Source organism: Mercenaria mercenaria, chromosome 5 (genome assembly GCF_021730395.1).
Source record: "Mercenaria mercenaria strain notata chromosome 5, MADL_Memer_1, whole genome shotgun sequence".
NCBI lineage: Eukaryota > Metazoa > Mollusca > Bivalvia > Venerida > Veneridae > Mercenaria > Mercenaria mercenaria.
Genome location: NC_069365.1, coordinates 78497206 through 78513320, shown reverse-complemented (window position 1 = coordinate 78513320; position 16115 = coordinate 78497206). Strand labels below are relative to the sequence as shown.

At 36.8% G+C, this 16115-nt stretch overlaps 1 protein-coding gene across 8 annotated transcripts in view; it reads right to left on the bottom strand.

The window, feature by feature from the left end:
* LOC123557705 (protein furry-like) overlaps nucleotides 1–16115 on the bottom strand; it is a 114382-nt gene that overhangs the window by 42511 nt on the left and 55756 nt on the right. For all 8 annotated transcript variants that reach the window (XR_008371081.1, XM_053544067.1, XM_053544069.1 and 5 more), the window contains 17 exons: nucleotides 15746–15900; nucleotides 14855–15123; nucleotides 13819–14069; nucleotides 13010–13144; nucleotides 12471–12748; nucleotides 12035–12247; nucleotides 10883–10983; nucleotides 8527–8709; nucleotides 7622–7823; nucleotides 6643–6853; nucleotides 5663–5761; nucleotides 5076–5316; nucleotides 4323–4534; nucleotides 2859–2969; nucleotides 2100–2199; nucleotides 985–1082; nucleotides 178–345 (listed from right to left, as the gene is read on the bottom strand). Coding sequence is in view for 7 of the 8 variants with exons in the window: in XM_053544067.1 (XP_053400042.1) it covers nucleotides 178–345; nucleotides 985–1082; nucleotides 2100–2199; nucleotides 2859–2969; nucleotides 4323–4534; nucleotides 5076–5316; nucleotides 5663–5761; nucleotides 6643–6853; nucleotides 7622–7823; nucleotides 8527–8709; nucleotides 10883–10983; nucleotides 12035–12247; nucleotides 12471–12748; nucleotides 13010–13144; nucleotides 13819–14069; nucleotides 14855–15123; nucleotides 15746–15900 (3027 nt within the window). In the remaining variant the exon portion in view is untranslated. The remainder of the gene's footprint in view (nucleotides 1–177; nucleotides 346–984; nucleotides 1083–2099; nucleotides 2200–2858; nucleotides 2970–4322; nucleotides 4535–5075; nucleotides 5317–5662; nucleotides 5762–6642; nucleotides 6854–7621; nucleotides 7824–8526; nucleotides 8710–10882; nucleotides 10984–12034; nucleotides 12248–12470; nucleotides 12749–13009; nucleotides 13145–13818; nucleotides 14070–14854; nucleotides 15124–15745; nucleotides 15901–16115) is intronic.

Below are 16115 nucleotides of genomic sequence, written 5' to 3'. Positions count from 1 at the left end.
ATCATGCAGATATTTCACCACACACTTACCTCTACCAGAAAAGAGACCATAGATACACTGGCCTGCACATAAATATCATGCAGATATTTCACCACACACTTACCTCTACCAGAAAAGAGACCATAGATACACTGGCCTGCATATACATATCATGCAGATATTTCACCACACACTTACCTCCACCAGAAAAGAGACCATAGATACACTGGCCTGCACATAAACATCATGCAGATATTTCACCACACACTTGGTCCACTGGAAACTATCTTTTCCAAAAGTTCCTCTACTGTATAGGGACATAACTGTGCCTAGATTATTCAACCTATCGGACTTCTGTGCACAGATCTGCAGAAAACAACAAACAGAAGATCATACACTTCAATGCAGATTAGCTAGGTGATTACAATGCCTTACAGTCGACTTAAGAAGAAAACTCGAATTGTAAATGAGTCCCCTTCTTGTGAAAAAAACCAACAACAATACTGACACTGTGAAAGGCTGAATGCAACAGAAGTGGAATTTTAAAGGGATCTTATTCCAAAATTTTAGATTTGAAAAAAATTAACAACTACCACAAAACACATACATAAACAAGAAAATAACAGAATTGTTTGTATAAACAGTACTGGTTGTTTGGTTGACAAAAGCTGTCCATGAGACAGCACGCTTGACTATTCCACAGCATCTACATCAAACAAGGGCCATAACATGACAAGACTTATGTAATTATATTACATCATTACTAGTTATTACTTTTGGTAATTAAAACTTTATTTCGGCAAAACTTTAACCAAATATGTTGAGTGGCTGAAAATGTATCAGTACACCACCATTCATTCTCTATTTACATAAACATTTAAAGATCAAGGTCTAGGGTGATAGACACAACTCAGCATTATCAACTTACAAATGAAAATGTTTATTTTTTGTTACCATCTACAGAATTTAATGCATAAACTAGCTTGAGTACTGTCTACATCATACCTGTGAAATATGGTCTGCAGAATCTCTACACAGCTGTGAAGGGTTTTCATAATGATGTACCAAATACGGCAACAGAGCTATCACATTCATTGGGAAACCTTCAAATATAAAAGAAGAAATTTCACATTCCTAAACATCAACAAAGTACTTTCATTCAACAATTAAAGTCCAACTTTCTATTAATATACACTTCAAGTTGATCAAATCCTGACATTCACTTTATACAATGAAGCAGAATATATTTGTTCATCACCTCTATACTTCAGTACTACAAACACAAACAAGCTGTTTATCCCATGGTATCCTCATGCATAGGTTGCCCTACTTCATTTTACTGAGCTATCACACTGCTTCCTATTTATAAACAAGAATGTAAATCACATTTTCTTTGGACAATATTTAATTCTGAATGTACTTTAGACAGTGTTTAACAATACAGTGGGTCGCTTTGAACTTGACCCATATTTGAGCAGAGCGCAGATCTACGGATCGCGGGGTCGTGAGTTCGATCCCTGGGTGGGGCGAATGTTCTCCGTGACGATTTGATAAAAGACATTGTGCCTGAAATCATTCGTCATCCGCCTCTGATAATTCATGTGGGGAAGTTGGCAGTTACTTGCGGAGAACAGGTTTGTACTGGTACAGAATCCAGGAACACTGGTTAGGTTAACTGCCCACTGTAACATGACTGAAATACTGTTGAAAAACTGCATTATACCAAAAACAAACACACATATTCGAGCACGAGTAAATAGGCGGGTGTAATTATCCTAGCTCGAGCACTATGCTTAAATATTGTAAATCATTAACTTTTGTGAGTAAAAATTTTGTGGTTTTGTCCAAAACTGCTATTTCATTGGGAAATGAATTTGTGAGCATCAACTCATGAAGATAAAAGAATGGAAACTTCGCTTGTTTGTTGGGAATTAATTTTGCTACTTTGACACAAACATGCAATCCATAAAAATATTAATGTTTTTACAGTACTTGCATTATCATTTTGACTTTTCAATAAATTAATCTGTACTTTAATCCAAGATTATCAAATTTTATCTTGCATACATGTATACTGTGAACTGGCAGTAGCAAAATACTGTGTAAAGGCACAGACTCACCATGACTTCCAGTAGGGTCTACGACAGAAGAATTAATACACACTGTCAACCTTGTCAGTAGCTGCCATGTACATTCTGCTGTTATTTGTGATGTACAACCCTGTTAGAATAACACTCTTCACATAAAGCCATTAACTTACTAATATAACCATTTATTATACACTTTCCAATTTAATATTGTGAAACATTGATGAAATGTAATGCATTTTTTCATACAGTCAAACCTGTGCTAAAGACCACCTCTGAACAGAGACCGCCTGGCTCTAAAGACCACATGTTTTCTTTCCCATTTTAACATTTACAGTGAATCTTAACCTGTGAATAAAGACAACCTCCCAAAAAAGACCACATTTTGGCTCTCCCAATGGTGGTCTTTATAGACAGGTTTCCAGATTTCTTATGGTATGAAACTATCAAATTTCACTCATGGCTACCACCACGTGAAATACTTATTTCCATACAGACAACACAATGAAAATAAATCCTGGATTTAAAGAAAAATTTTGTATAGCCTCTATTTACTAATACCAAATATAATTTTCAACAAATTACATATTCAGTACCCTTTATTCTAAAATCCACATAGTTACACTCTTCTTCAGTAGTCTTTAACAAAAATTTAGTCAGAGAACAAAAAAGGCAATTCTTAAAACTAATTTTAAAAATTTTAATCACAATTCATAAAGATAGGTATTTCAAATTTTGACAGCCATACATTTTAACCTTAACCCAGAGAAAGAGTTTTGTGCATAAACAAACCTTTAAGAGCAGTGTTTGTACACCAGGGAAGTTGGTCCATTTAATTTGTTGCTGAATTTTTTCCAGTTTCTCTCTACAGTCTGGTCTGTCTGGCTGTAAATGCTGTAAGATCTGAAAACATGGAACAGTATATGATAATGAAGAAAGTTTTTAAATTACCATTTTATATAACATAAGCACAGCAAGTCTTTGTAAAATAATATCACTTGCTGATAAAGCAATGTATATTAGGCTACTGATGCAGAATTTTACACTTAGTCTTCTCAGAGATGTTTTTTCCCTGTTTACTCGAACATTAATTTCTCATTAATTCATTAAGAAAGAAAGCAATAGCAAAACATTACAGGTTTAGAATTTAAGTCTTATACACAAAATTTAATGTCTAGGTGTAGAAAAACCTCTTAAGTTGTAATAACCTTTTTAACATTGTGCTACAAATTTAATCAACATGCTTGCTACACATAAACTATATATGAGCCGTGCCATGAGAAAACCAACATAGTGGCTTTGCAACCAGCATGGATCCAGACCAGCCTGCGCATCTGCGCAGTCTGGTCAGGATCCATGCTGTTCGCTAACAGTTTCTCTAATTCAAATAGGCTTTGAAAGCGAACAGCATGGATCCTGACCAGACTGCGCGGATGCGCAGGCTGGTCTGGATCCATGTTGGTCGCAAACCCACTATGTTGGTTTTCTCGTGGCACGGCTCATTATATCTAACCTTAAAGACCTGCTTTACAAACAGTTTTTTAACATGTACCATAATTTTTACATTACATAAAAATTTAAAATTTTTAACATGTACCATTACATTACGTAAAAATTATAATATTTTAAATTTCAACACATCAGCTGCTTTTTAATATAAAGAATGAGTTCCTAAACACAACTTCATGTATGAAGTATGAAATCCCAACCTCCATATTCATACATAACTATCAAATGCTCTTATTTCATATGAGGCAGTAAGAATGAGTCTTGGCTGAAATGTCCACTTGAAAAATGAAGTTCATAACAAAACTATGACCCCATGACATGTTAACCTTTAGCCTGCTGGTGATTTAGCCTTTGTGACCAGTGCAGACCAAGATCAGGCTGATCATGGTCTGCAACTGTTCGCTATTCAGTCAGTAAATTTTCAGTGAACACCCCTTCGAATAATGAGTGGTACTGCCCAAATTGAATGATGGACTGCCAAATTGAATGATGGACAAGTCCATTTTAGAAATTCAGCAGGCTAAGGGTTAAGATCCAGAAGCATCTTCTGATATGCAAGTTATCATGTCCTCTTTATCAAAGTCTTTAAGACTTAAAATATGGTCCCTTATCAACATTCAACTATTTCCGATCATTTATGTATCTTCCCTATCTGAATTCGGCATTCTCCGGTTATTATGAAAAATATTTTCTGTTATGGTTGAAATCTCATGAGGATATTACTGTGACAATTCCAACTTCACTTACTTTGTCTAATAGTTTTGTTGCCAACAAGAACTCGTACTCATAATCAGATTCTAGGAGTGACACAGCAATCCAGAACATCTGTGTCATGATTGTCAGTTTGTCCTCCATACCTTGCTCAGAATTCTTCAATGTTTTTTCACTACGAGATCTGGGCACGTTTGATTTAAGTCGCATTTCCAAGTCTGTACCACTTCTGTTTCTAGCATCTGTAACTATTTTTGAAATCTCATTTACTTCATACCTCATGAAAATACAGCAGTAAGTTACAGATAAATCAGCTTAGTTTTCTTTTATCTTCACTGGTATAATAAAAATCATCCTTCAAGACATTTTATATCTTTAGATAAGCAATAGTTGTTGCAGATTTTCTAAAAACTGAAGTTACTTTGGGCAGAAATTTATTAATAGATAATATTCAAAAACTAGAAAATACAAGGCAAGACACATCTGGTGTTCAGTTGTGTCCATATATTGATCATGTCATACTGAAAATACACAACAAGAACATGTAAAACCATTAGATGGGATTTGATTTGTACTTTAGGAGTGGAATGCCAAACAAAAGAAATTCAAACAGGCGACATATAGCATAGGGGTTATTAAAGAATTGAATTTTCACCCTGGCAAAAAAAAAAAATGCATTTGAAGATGTTATATTTAACTTGACTTCTGAAACTTTCACAGTTATTTGTGAAATAAAATTCCACAAAATATCAGGGCATATGTGAAACATGACAAATACAACACACTTACTGCCCGATACTTTACTAGCCACTCCTTGTACAGCGTAACTAATACTGCGCATATGTTGCTGTTGATAAGGCTGTTGTTTAGGGGCCATCAATACGCCTCGTCTTGACTCTGCTCCAACCTGGCTTTGTGCCAAATTTGGTGTGGACATAAAAATATCACGCATGAAATCAATAGGTCGGATCTCAAGGTCAACATTATCAACTACTGCCTCCAGGGTGAGAATTATTTCTGTCACATAGCCCTGTAAAAAGATACGACAAAATTAAAATGCTTTCAATCAGTCCATAATTGTGTGTATGTTCCCTAAATAAAGATATAAAGAGCATGTTTGCTAAGAAAATGGTTATAAGGATTCAATAGCACATTTTAAGGAAGTTTTCAAGCAGAGGACCCAGGTAAATTTCAGCTCTGTATGCTACAAACATTCTGCAACAATTAGAATCAGGTCTTGTTCAAATCTTAGTTTGATAATACAATTTGGGGGGAAAAAATGCTAAAAGTGAAACTGTAAATGGACTGTAAATGGACTCTTCTAAAACCTCCAGGTAAAGTGAATTGGAGCAGTGAAATGAATTACAATAACCTACCTGCATATCTTCCCCTTGCTCTGCCACTGTCTCTACCAACCTAGACAGTATATCAGCCAGCATCTGAGATGAAGGTCTTATGTGCAAAGCTCTCAGGACCTAAAACAACAAAGAACAAGGAGCTGGGTTCAATAAACGCTTGATGCCCCCGGTGGCATCCTTGTCGATAAATTTTTCACCTAAGTCCAAAATGAGGTCAAGGTCAAGGTCAAACTGAGGTCAGGTGATGTTTGAAGATGAGGAATGGTCACAGTTTACATCTGTATTAGTATCAATTCATTTCTGTAAGGGGTACTGATGCTAGACGAAACGGTCCCATTTGGTTAACAAAGAGATGGCCCATATAAAGCAACCTAAGTCCAAAATTAGGTCAAGGTCAAACTGAGGTCAGGTGATGTCTGAAGATGAGGAATGGTCACAGGTTACATCAGCATTAGTATCAAGTCATTCTAGTAAGGGGTATTGATGCTAGATGAAACGGTCCCATTTGGTTAACCTCGTACGGACGGACGGACGAACGAACGAACGAATGGACAGGACAATCACTATATGCCTCCCACATCAGTAGATGCCTGGGGCATAAAAACAACTCAGCATCCAATAAATGTTTCTCTGAATACATCATACATTCAAATTTTTGTAACATTTCTCTTCATTCTTCTGTTGAGTTTAATACCATTTTAAGAGGACTTTTGACTTGTACTCAGCTCAACACATGTTGTACTAGAAAGTTGCCCAGTGGATTCAAACAGAAAGTGCACAAAAAGACTGACCTCTAAATATTTTGTGACATTAATAATTATCATTATAGTGCCTTTTACGTAGCGAATATTTTCCTTTAAACAAAAACATTCTTAGAAAATATACTGTTAAATTTTCACTGTAGTTCTTACAATATATTTTTTTAAACATATTCTATAAATAGAAACTGTCACAATATACAGTCAGCATATTCTATAAATAGAAACAGTTGTCCATACCTGGAATGACCTTCCAGCATAATGCCTGGATGAACACGACAGGGCCAGCTGCATGGCCACCTGTGACCAGCGTTGTTCTACCAGAGCTAGTGGTGACAAGTATTTGAAGAACTTCACAATAAATCGGAGAAGATTTTCAAGTTGCTCAGCACTCTGGGTAACAAGTGTTTTAGGAGTGATATCCTCATAGCACCATAATGGTCGACCTCTCCTGAAAACAAATTTTCATTCAAAGCTCAAAGAATAAACTTTCAGTTGTTGTTGTTGGTTGGGTTTAACGTCACACCGACAAAATTATAGGTCATATGGCGACTTAACGGCGATCAGTTTTACTTAGACTAAAGAACAAATTCATATCATTTATAGAATATCAATAAGACCAGCTGCCTACATAAAAAAAGACTATTAGTTTTGCATCGAGAAATGTGTACTTATTCTTTCAGGGAATAATACTGTGCTGCTACATCTGTGCAATACTTCCACTGCAGAACTGATATTTCTCGATACAAATATAACAACCTATAATTATGTCAATCCATAGGAAGATTGCATAACACTTCTGTGCATTAAACAAAAATATCCCAACCACTGTAAGAGACATCTTGTTACTGAACTAAATACTGGAACTTGGTTCCCATCCTGGCACTGTTTCAGGCATGAGTAGTCACCTTGGTAGAACCACTGACCTTCCATAAGTCAGCTGTATGTCTTCCTCACATGAAGAATTCTACACATAGGTGACTGACTGACAAGAGATTCTAAGTCAGCAATCTTAATCAATCAGCCATGGATTCCCCTTTGATATCTTAAGACAAATTAGACATCTTCTATTGCATTTTAATATGCTTATTACTGATTCTCTGACTTTTAATAATTCTAGATTTTCAACAATATTATTATGAAAACCCACCACATGGATGACTGCTTTATCACTTAAAATCTAATATTAAGAACAAAGAAACTAGACCAAAACTGATACCTTTTACTCATAATTTCTAGCACCACTTTAACAATATCAAGAACTGAGTTCAGAGTATCTGGATCTGTTGATTCTGTTACTGACTCTGTCGATGGTTGTTCTGGAGTGGGTGGGGTACCCGGAGTACCTGGCATCAACGTCGTAGAACTGTCCACTCGGAAAATAGGACGAGGTTCATGGGGCTCCTCTGTACTTGAATTATCTTAACAAAAGGGAAAAAAAGGAAATACATTTCCTTGAGGCAAGAAAACATTACTTTAATATATTTTTCATTTACCATAATTTTCATTTACCCTATCAATAGAACTTAATACATGAAGTTTAAATAATCTTGCTATAGAGATTGTAAATTAGAAATTGGAAATCAATTATTGTTAGCATAAGACAACATAGATTTCATTTTCTTGACATAAAATTATCAAACGTCAAGATATTACATTAGCAATGCTCTGAATTGGTAAGTTTGTTTCTTTAATGTTAAGTTTGTCACATCAGCACAATTATCGTAAGTTGACTTTCCAGCTATAAACTGTGTGGAAAACCTATGGTGCCTCTCCATGCATTACATGAGACATTGATGGACACCTGTGTACAACAAATGACCTTGCACAAGTCTGCTGATGGGACTACCTAATATGTCAACCACAGCCGTGCTAGAGCCTACAGATGTGTGGGCTCAAATGGTAATTATTACCATCATGAATGCAGGTTTATGCCTGCAACTTACTGTGGTCAGTGATTGAAGGACTTTTATTCTCATTTTAAGCTGAAGAGTAGTGTCGCAGTTTGTCTGGTAACTAAGCAACATACAAAGTAGTAACTAAGCAACAAACATTGTGGTAACTAAGCAGCAAATATTGTGGTAACTAAGCAACAAGCTTACTGGTAACTAAGCAACTACTTACTGTGTTCAGAGGTTGTAGAATCTTTACTCTCATTTATAAGTTGTAGAGTATCGTCAAGGTTTGTCTGGTAACTAAGCAAGAGCCTAGCAACCTCAGGACAATCCTGATTGGCTGCCAGTAACATGAGATTCAACAGTAACTTCTTACAATGTTCATACACCAGCTCCTTATTGTGGTCCAAACCTACAGCATTACAAAAATACAGTATAACAGATTAAACTCTATATATAAACAGCTATTTCCTGGGAATATAAATTTGAGGATTTTAACTTTAATTAAATGGGAGTTTTACTGCTTCACTAGGATAAAATTTTGTGGACTGACTCAACCTTGAAATCCACGAAAATGAGTCCCCCACAAAAGTTAATGATTTTACAGTATATAACTGAAGCACAAGATACTGATCTAGAGACACAAAAACATCCCAACTTGTATAAAACAACAAAATGATTTTCAGAAATATAATATGTAACATCAATGGAAGATGGACAGACCAGTCTACCTCCACATACAATCCAACATCAGACTTACCCAGAAATATAACATGTAACATCAATGGAAGATGGACAGATCAGTCTACCTCCACATACAATCCAACATCAGACTTACCCAGAAATATAACATGTAACATCAATGGAAGATGGACAGACCAGTCTACCTCCACATACAATTCAACATCAGACTTACCCAGAAATATAACATGTAACATCAGTGGAAGATGGACAGACCAGTCTACCTCCACATACAATCCAACATCAGACTTACCCAGAAATATAACATGTAACATCAATGGAAGATGGACAGACCAGTCTATCTCCACATACAACCCAACATCAGACTTACCCAGAAATATAACATGTAACATCAGTGGAAGATGGGCAGACCAGTCTACCTCCACATACAATCCAACATCAGACTTACCCAGAAATATAACATGTAACATCAGTGGAAGATGGGCAGACCAGTCTATCTCCACATACAATCCAACATCAGACTTACCCAGAAATATAACATGTAACATCAGTGAAAGATGGGCAGACCAGTCTACCTCCACATACAATCCAACGTCAGACTTACCCAGAAATATAACATGTAACATCAGTGAAAGATGGGCAGACCAGTCTACCTTCACATACAACCCAATGTCAGACTTACCCAGAAATATAACATGTAACATCAGTGAAAGATGGGCAGACCAGTCTACCTCCACATACAATCCAACATCAGACTTACCCAGAAATATAACATGTAACATCAATGGAAGATGGGCAGACCAGTCTATCTCCACATACAATCCAATATCAGACTAACCCAGAAATATAACATGTAACATCAGTAAAAGATGGGCAGACCACATGTAACATCAGTGGAAGATGGGCAGACCAGTCTACCTCCAAATACAATCCAACATCAGACTTACCCAGAAATATAACATGTAACATCAATTGAAGATGGGCAGACCAGTCTACCTCCACATACAATCCAACATCAGACTTACCCAGAAATATAACATGTAACATCAATGGAAGATGGGCAGACCAGTCTACCTCCACATACAATCCAACATCAGACTTACCCAGAAATATAACATGTAACATCAGTGGAAGATGGACAGATCAGTCTACCTCCACATACAATCCAAGATCAGACTTACCCAGACATATAACATGTAACATCAATGGAAGATGGGCAGACCAGTCTACCTCCACATACAATCCAACATCAGACTTACCCAGAAATATAACATGTAACATCAATGGAAGATGGGCAGACCAGTCTATCTCCACATACAATCCAACATCAGACTTACCCAGAAATATAACATGTAACATCAGTGGAAGATGGGCAGACCAGTCTACCTCCACATACAATCCAACATCAGACTTACCCAGAAATATAACATGTCACATCAGTGGAAGATGGACAGACCAGTCTACCTCCACATACAACCCAACATCAGACTTACCCGGAAATATAACATGTAACATCAGTGGAAGATGGACAGATCAGTCTACCTCCACATACAACCCAACATCAGACTTACCCAGAAATATAACATGTAACATCAGTGGAAGATGGGCAGACCAGTCTACCTCCAAATACAATCCAACATCAGACTTACCCAGAAATATAACATGTAACATCAGTGGAAGATGGGCAGACCAGTCTACCTCCAAATACAATCCAACATCAGACTTACCCAGAAATATAACATGTAACATCAATGGAAGATGGGCAGACCAGTCTACCTCCACATACAATCCAACTCCAGACTTACCCAGAAATATAACATGTAACATCAGTGGAAGATGGGCAGACCAGTCTATCTCCACATACAATCCAACATCAGACTTACCCAGAAATATAACATGTAACATCAATGGAAGATGGGCAGACCAATCTATCTCCAAGCCATCCAACACCAGATCTGACATAACCATGATTGCTATATTGCTCCTGAAAACAAAAATATGCTTTTTTATTAAAAGTTAGGTTTCGACTGCATCAAATGGCTACTTGTGATGAAGCAAGGCTAATGCATGAATGATTTATTAGGTCTATTAACACCATTATTCCATACTCATTTGCTCTTGCACTATTTCCGACTTACGTCACACGAACTTATTCTCCAAATCAACTCACTAACTACTTACATGAAATCAAATGCAAACAGATAACTTTTGATATAATGTCTACACCCAACAACCATAGAAAACATTTAGCTTACTCTAGTTAAAGCTAAAACAAGGAGCTGCGTTCAATAAACGCTTGATGCCCCTGGTGGCATCCTTGTCGATAGATTTTCAAAAACGAGGTCAAGGTCAAAGTCAAACTGAGGTCAGTTGATGTTTGAAGATGAGGAATGGTCACAGGTTACATCTGTATTAGTATCAAGTAATTCTAGTAAGGGGTATTGATGCTAGTCGAAACAGTCCCATTTGGTTAACCAAGAGATGGCCCATACAAAGCAACCCAAGTCCAAAACGAGGTCAAGGTCAAGGTCAAACTGAGGTCAGGTGATGTCTGAAGATGAGGAATGGTCACAGGTTACACCAATACAGTGAAAAAAGTTCACTCGAGCTTGCTTGAGCAAATGGTATGGTCCACTGCTATTTTCATTATATTCTCTTTGTTTTTAAAGCTTAGATCCCTGGACAACTCAAGGCTTTTAGCTCATCCCCATGCGACCTGCAGCGATCATTGTTTTAAGCTCTTGGCCTTGCTTGTGCAACTTCACTGCCATTTTCATTCCATTTTCTATGTTTTGATCACTAGGAACCCTCAGGCTTTTATCTCATCCACTTGTGTCCTCAAGCGATCTGTGTTTTACTGTGCTGGGTAAGAAATAATAAATTTGAAAATTTTGAATCATGACAAGGTAAGGGACTTTCTTCTGAAAGTAAAATTTTATACCAAGTAATATCCATCAAACTGTGCACTGTGTCAAAATAAGTCCTCTTCTAACAATATTATTACTAAAAAGAAAGTTGTTTGACCCACTATATACCTGTGGAATCCTGCTGAGGGATGAAGGCTATCAGGCAGATACTCCGACAGTGGGGCAAAATATCCACCGTAGGCCGGCATAGGTAGTGGGTATGGGGCATTGGCCTCATTTCTTCGTTGTTCAGAGCTACCTCGTATTGGAGAGGGAAGTGACATCTCATCCTCTGATTCCAGACTAGAGTCACTTTCCTGAGCAGAATCTGTCCTTGGTGTCCTGAAAAAGAATACATCTTATAAATAACAATTGTTTTTGTAGATTTTGAAATAGTAACTAAGGTAAATCCTCCTTTATTGGGGTTAGGCATTTGAAAGGTTCATAACGACCCAAAATATTTGATGTAAAATGGTGGGTGGCATATAGTGATCAAAACTAGAATGTCAATTCTTGCAATTCCAAAATAAACCCTACTCATATTCCACTGATAAAAACCACTCACGTTTCTGAAAGAACATCATCTGGGTTTGCACTGTGCCGTTTTGTATGTAAAGTCCCCTTCTCTAGTGCCAAATTGGCCACATGGCTCTCCAATTTCTCATCGTCTGTTGTGTTTGGTACAATTGTTGGTCTTCTGATAACAGACAGACGGAAGAACGGTGGTGTCTGGGTTCTTTCAATGTTCAAATTTAATGTCTCAACAGTTTGTAATTCAGCCATAAGTTCATCAACGAGTCGCTCTGGGCGTGCACGTCCTATGTAACCAACCACTCGCTTTGCCTGTAAAGTAATAGTATAGAAAGTTCTCAAATTAACTCTTATTATAACACTTTTATGAACAAGCATTATGATTTTTTTTTTAGGGTTTTGTGTCTCAGTCTACAAATAAGTTTATCATTAAAATATACTGTATTCGAAGTGGATTCCTTCAGCGAGCAAAATGTTTAAATAAGAGATGATATTAGCAATTTTTTCAGTCAGGTGGTTGCTTTTTGCAGGTGTTTTTTTTTTAATAGGTTTCAACATACTAAAAATACTTACGTGTGACAGAAGCTCAGTAGCTGCCATGTTTATCAGTATGACAAGGTAATGCATTACAACACGTATATTGTTTGGCCAGCAGAGAACTAACGCTGCCCACAGTGCTTCCAACTCCTGGGGATGATCATCTCCAAACTGTAATATATAAAGTCTGAAAATTTTATCATGCCAATGTGAAGTTATCATTATAAAACAATTATATTCAATAATCTTGAAAATAATCATTCTTCTCTATTTACTCCCAATACTGCACTAAAAGCCAATATTAAAGTGGCCTCTGTGGCCAAGTGGTCAAGATCAGAGACTCTAAATCACTTGCTCCTCATCCCTGTAAGTTGGTATGTCACTATGAGAGAAAGTTATCCAGCCAACTTAAAACAGTTCAGTGGTTCCGTCCATATGGCTGTCAGTGCTTGAAATAAGGCCCAGCAGAGCATACTGGGTCTTCCTCAGTAACAGATGGAATGTCACCATATGACAGGAACTGTGCTGGTGTGATCAAAAACCCAACAAAACAAAGAAATCAAGACATCATTAGGAGAAGTTGTAGCAGTTGTTGCTTTTTTTATGAATCTGATGCAAAAATAGGTACACGCAACATAAATTTTCCTATTAATTTGTCTTTTTAAACAAGAAACACATTTTCTGCATCAAAGTTCCCTCAATCCCTCTTTCTTCCAATGTGTGTAAACTATACATAACATTTCTCAAAATGCCCTTCATGCTTTAGTGCCAGTTTCAGATAGTAGTGTAATTTTCAAAGTTTTACAATCATACTTATATAGTTGTCATGGAAACAAAGTACTTACTTTAACAGTAATATAGAAGAGATTGTTGAGCACCATCTTTGTAGCCTCCTGAGAGCCCCAGCCCTCTCCTTTCAATGGAGGCTTGAAAGTTTCTGTGTAGTTGTCATGGAGACGGACCAAGAATGTACTCAGTGGGTTACTTTGTGGCAGGGAAGGGTCAACTAGTTCCATATTATGTAACCATGGCAACAAGTATTTCAGTAATGTCTGCCTCACAGCTGGTTTAGCAGTCTGAAATCTGTGGGTTATCTCTGCAATAAAATAAAACCTTGGTCGTCTATATAACAACAAGCAATGTGTTCAAAACTTGGTCTTTTGTATCCAAGATTTAATCCTCAGCCTGCTAAATTTCTAAAATGGTCTGATCCATCATTCAATGTGGGCCATACCATTTATTATTCAAAGGGGTGTTCCCTGAAAAATTACTGAGTGATAGTGAACAGTGCAGACCATGATCAGCTGCACGGATGTGCAGGCTGATCTTGGTCTGCACTGGTCGCAAAGGCAGAATCACTTGCCGCCAGCAGGCTAAAGGTTAAACAAAAGCATACAAGAGTCAGGAAACCAATTTTATCACAGTTTACTTCAGCTACAATCATTTCATTAGAGGAATGGGGAGCAGGGAATGGGGGGTCATACTGTGAAATCATTAATATTCGTGGGGGACTAATTTTCGTGGATTTCGTGGTCGAGTCAATCCACGAAATTTAATCCAAACGAACAAGTAAAATTCCCATTCATTTTATGTTCAAAAGTTGAAATCCACGAATTCATATCCCCACGAAATTGCCGGTTTGTCCCAAACCATGAAATTTCATGCCCACGAAATTTAATGATTTCACAGTATTTGAAACTGTTCTAACCATCATTCCAAGTGCATGTATGTGTAAAAGTCTTGATGGAGTTTAGCTTCTTTTCCACATAAGAAATCAGCACTTGTTCTTTTCCTGTTTTAGCCTTTAACTTTGCAATATTCTTGCTTTTCTACAAGACTTATAAATTATTTTGAATAAATTGAGCATAACATCTCATTTACCTGAAAATATAGGCATGGTGAGATCCGGGTGAAGTCTGGCCAACTGGTCAGACATAAACATCTGAGATTTGCAGTAAGATACTGACAGAAACACATCATTCAGGGGCTGGTGCTGCTCACTGTTGTCACGGAGGACCGACTCCTCCTGGAAGAAACGCCGGTCCAGCAGGTGAAGTAATTGCACGGCGGTCTCATGTGTTGGCATTCGTGGGTTTCCAACATTTAGAATGGCAAGATTCAACATGGCTACATGATCACAGGGATACTCTCTGCAATTGATTAAAAACTTGTTTGATGCAAAATGAAAACCTTTTTTTTCCTGAATAAAGAACCTACTGGTAAAAAAGAGTTTGTTAGTTTATAAAGAGTTGGACATTGTTGTAAAATCATGCATGATGGTCAACTACATTGACAAGTTCTTTCATTTTTATTAATATGTACTTTGCAATTTACTAACTTTCATCCACCTTACTGGTAGTAAAGAAACATTCATTTTCTTACTGACAGTAAAGAAATAATCATTTCCTATCCAGAAGTAAAGAAACAGTTATATCCACCTTATCGCTAGTCATTTCCACTTTACTAGTAGAAAGAAACATTCTTTTTCTCACTGACAAGAAACAGGATAAAGATTTCCTTACTAGTAGCAAAGAAACAAACATTTTCTTCCTGGTAGTAAAGAAATAATCATTTTCTTACTGAAAGTAAAGAAGGAGTCATATTTACAAGACAAATCAAGGTATAAAGGGATTTTATTACACACTGCTTATAACACAGGTGCTGAGATATGTAAGGAACACATCAGACACTTCAATAGTTTCTGTGTAACAACACTAAGCAAGTCTTACAGTCCTCAGCCGATTTAATATCACAAGTAATATGACACAATACCTTGCTTGGAAAACAGCAGCCAAAGCATTAAAGCATCCGTCAGAGACTTCATTAGTTCCCGTATAACATCTGTCAATCACCCAATCCAGCAAGCCCTGGTTGTCAGAGTTAAAATCCAGCAACAGAACAACTGTTTCTTTTGCTAACTCATAGATCTATAGTATTAAAAAAATACAGGAAAAATGCAATTGACATAAATTACAATAGAAATGACTGATTTCTGAGTAAATCTACAATTCTAATGAGAGAATTTCCAAAAGTCAAAGTCTGAACAGGTCCATTGTGAAAAATCTTGATTAAATGAATCTAAAACTATCTGCGTAAGCTGTAAATGGCATAACACGGTAAAAGAATAATTAACAACAAATAT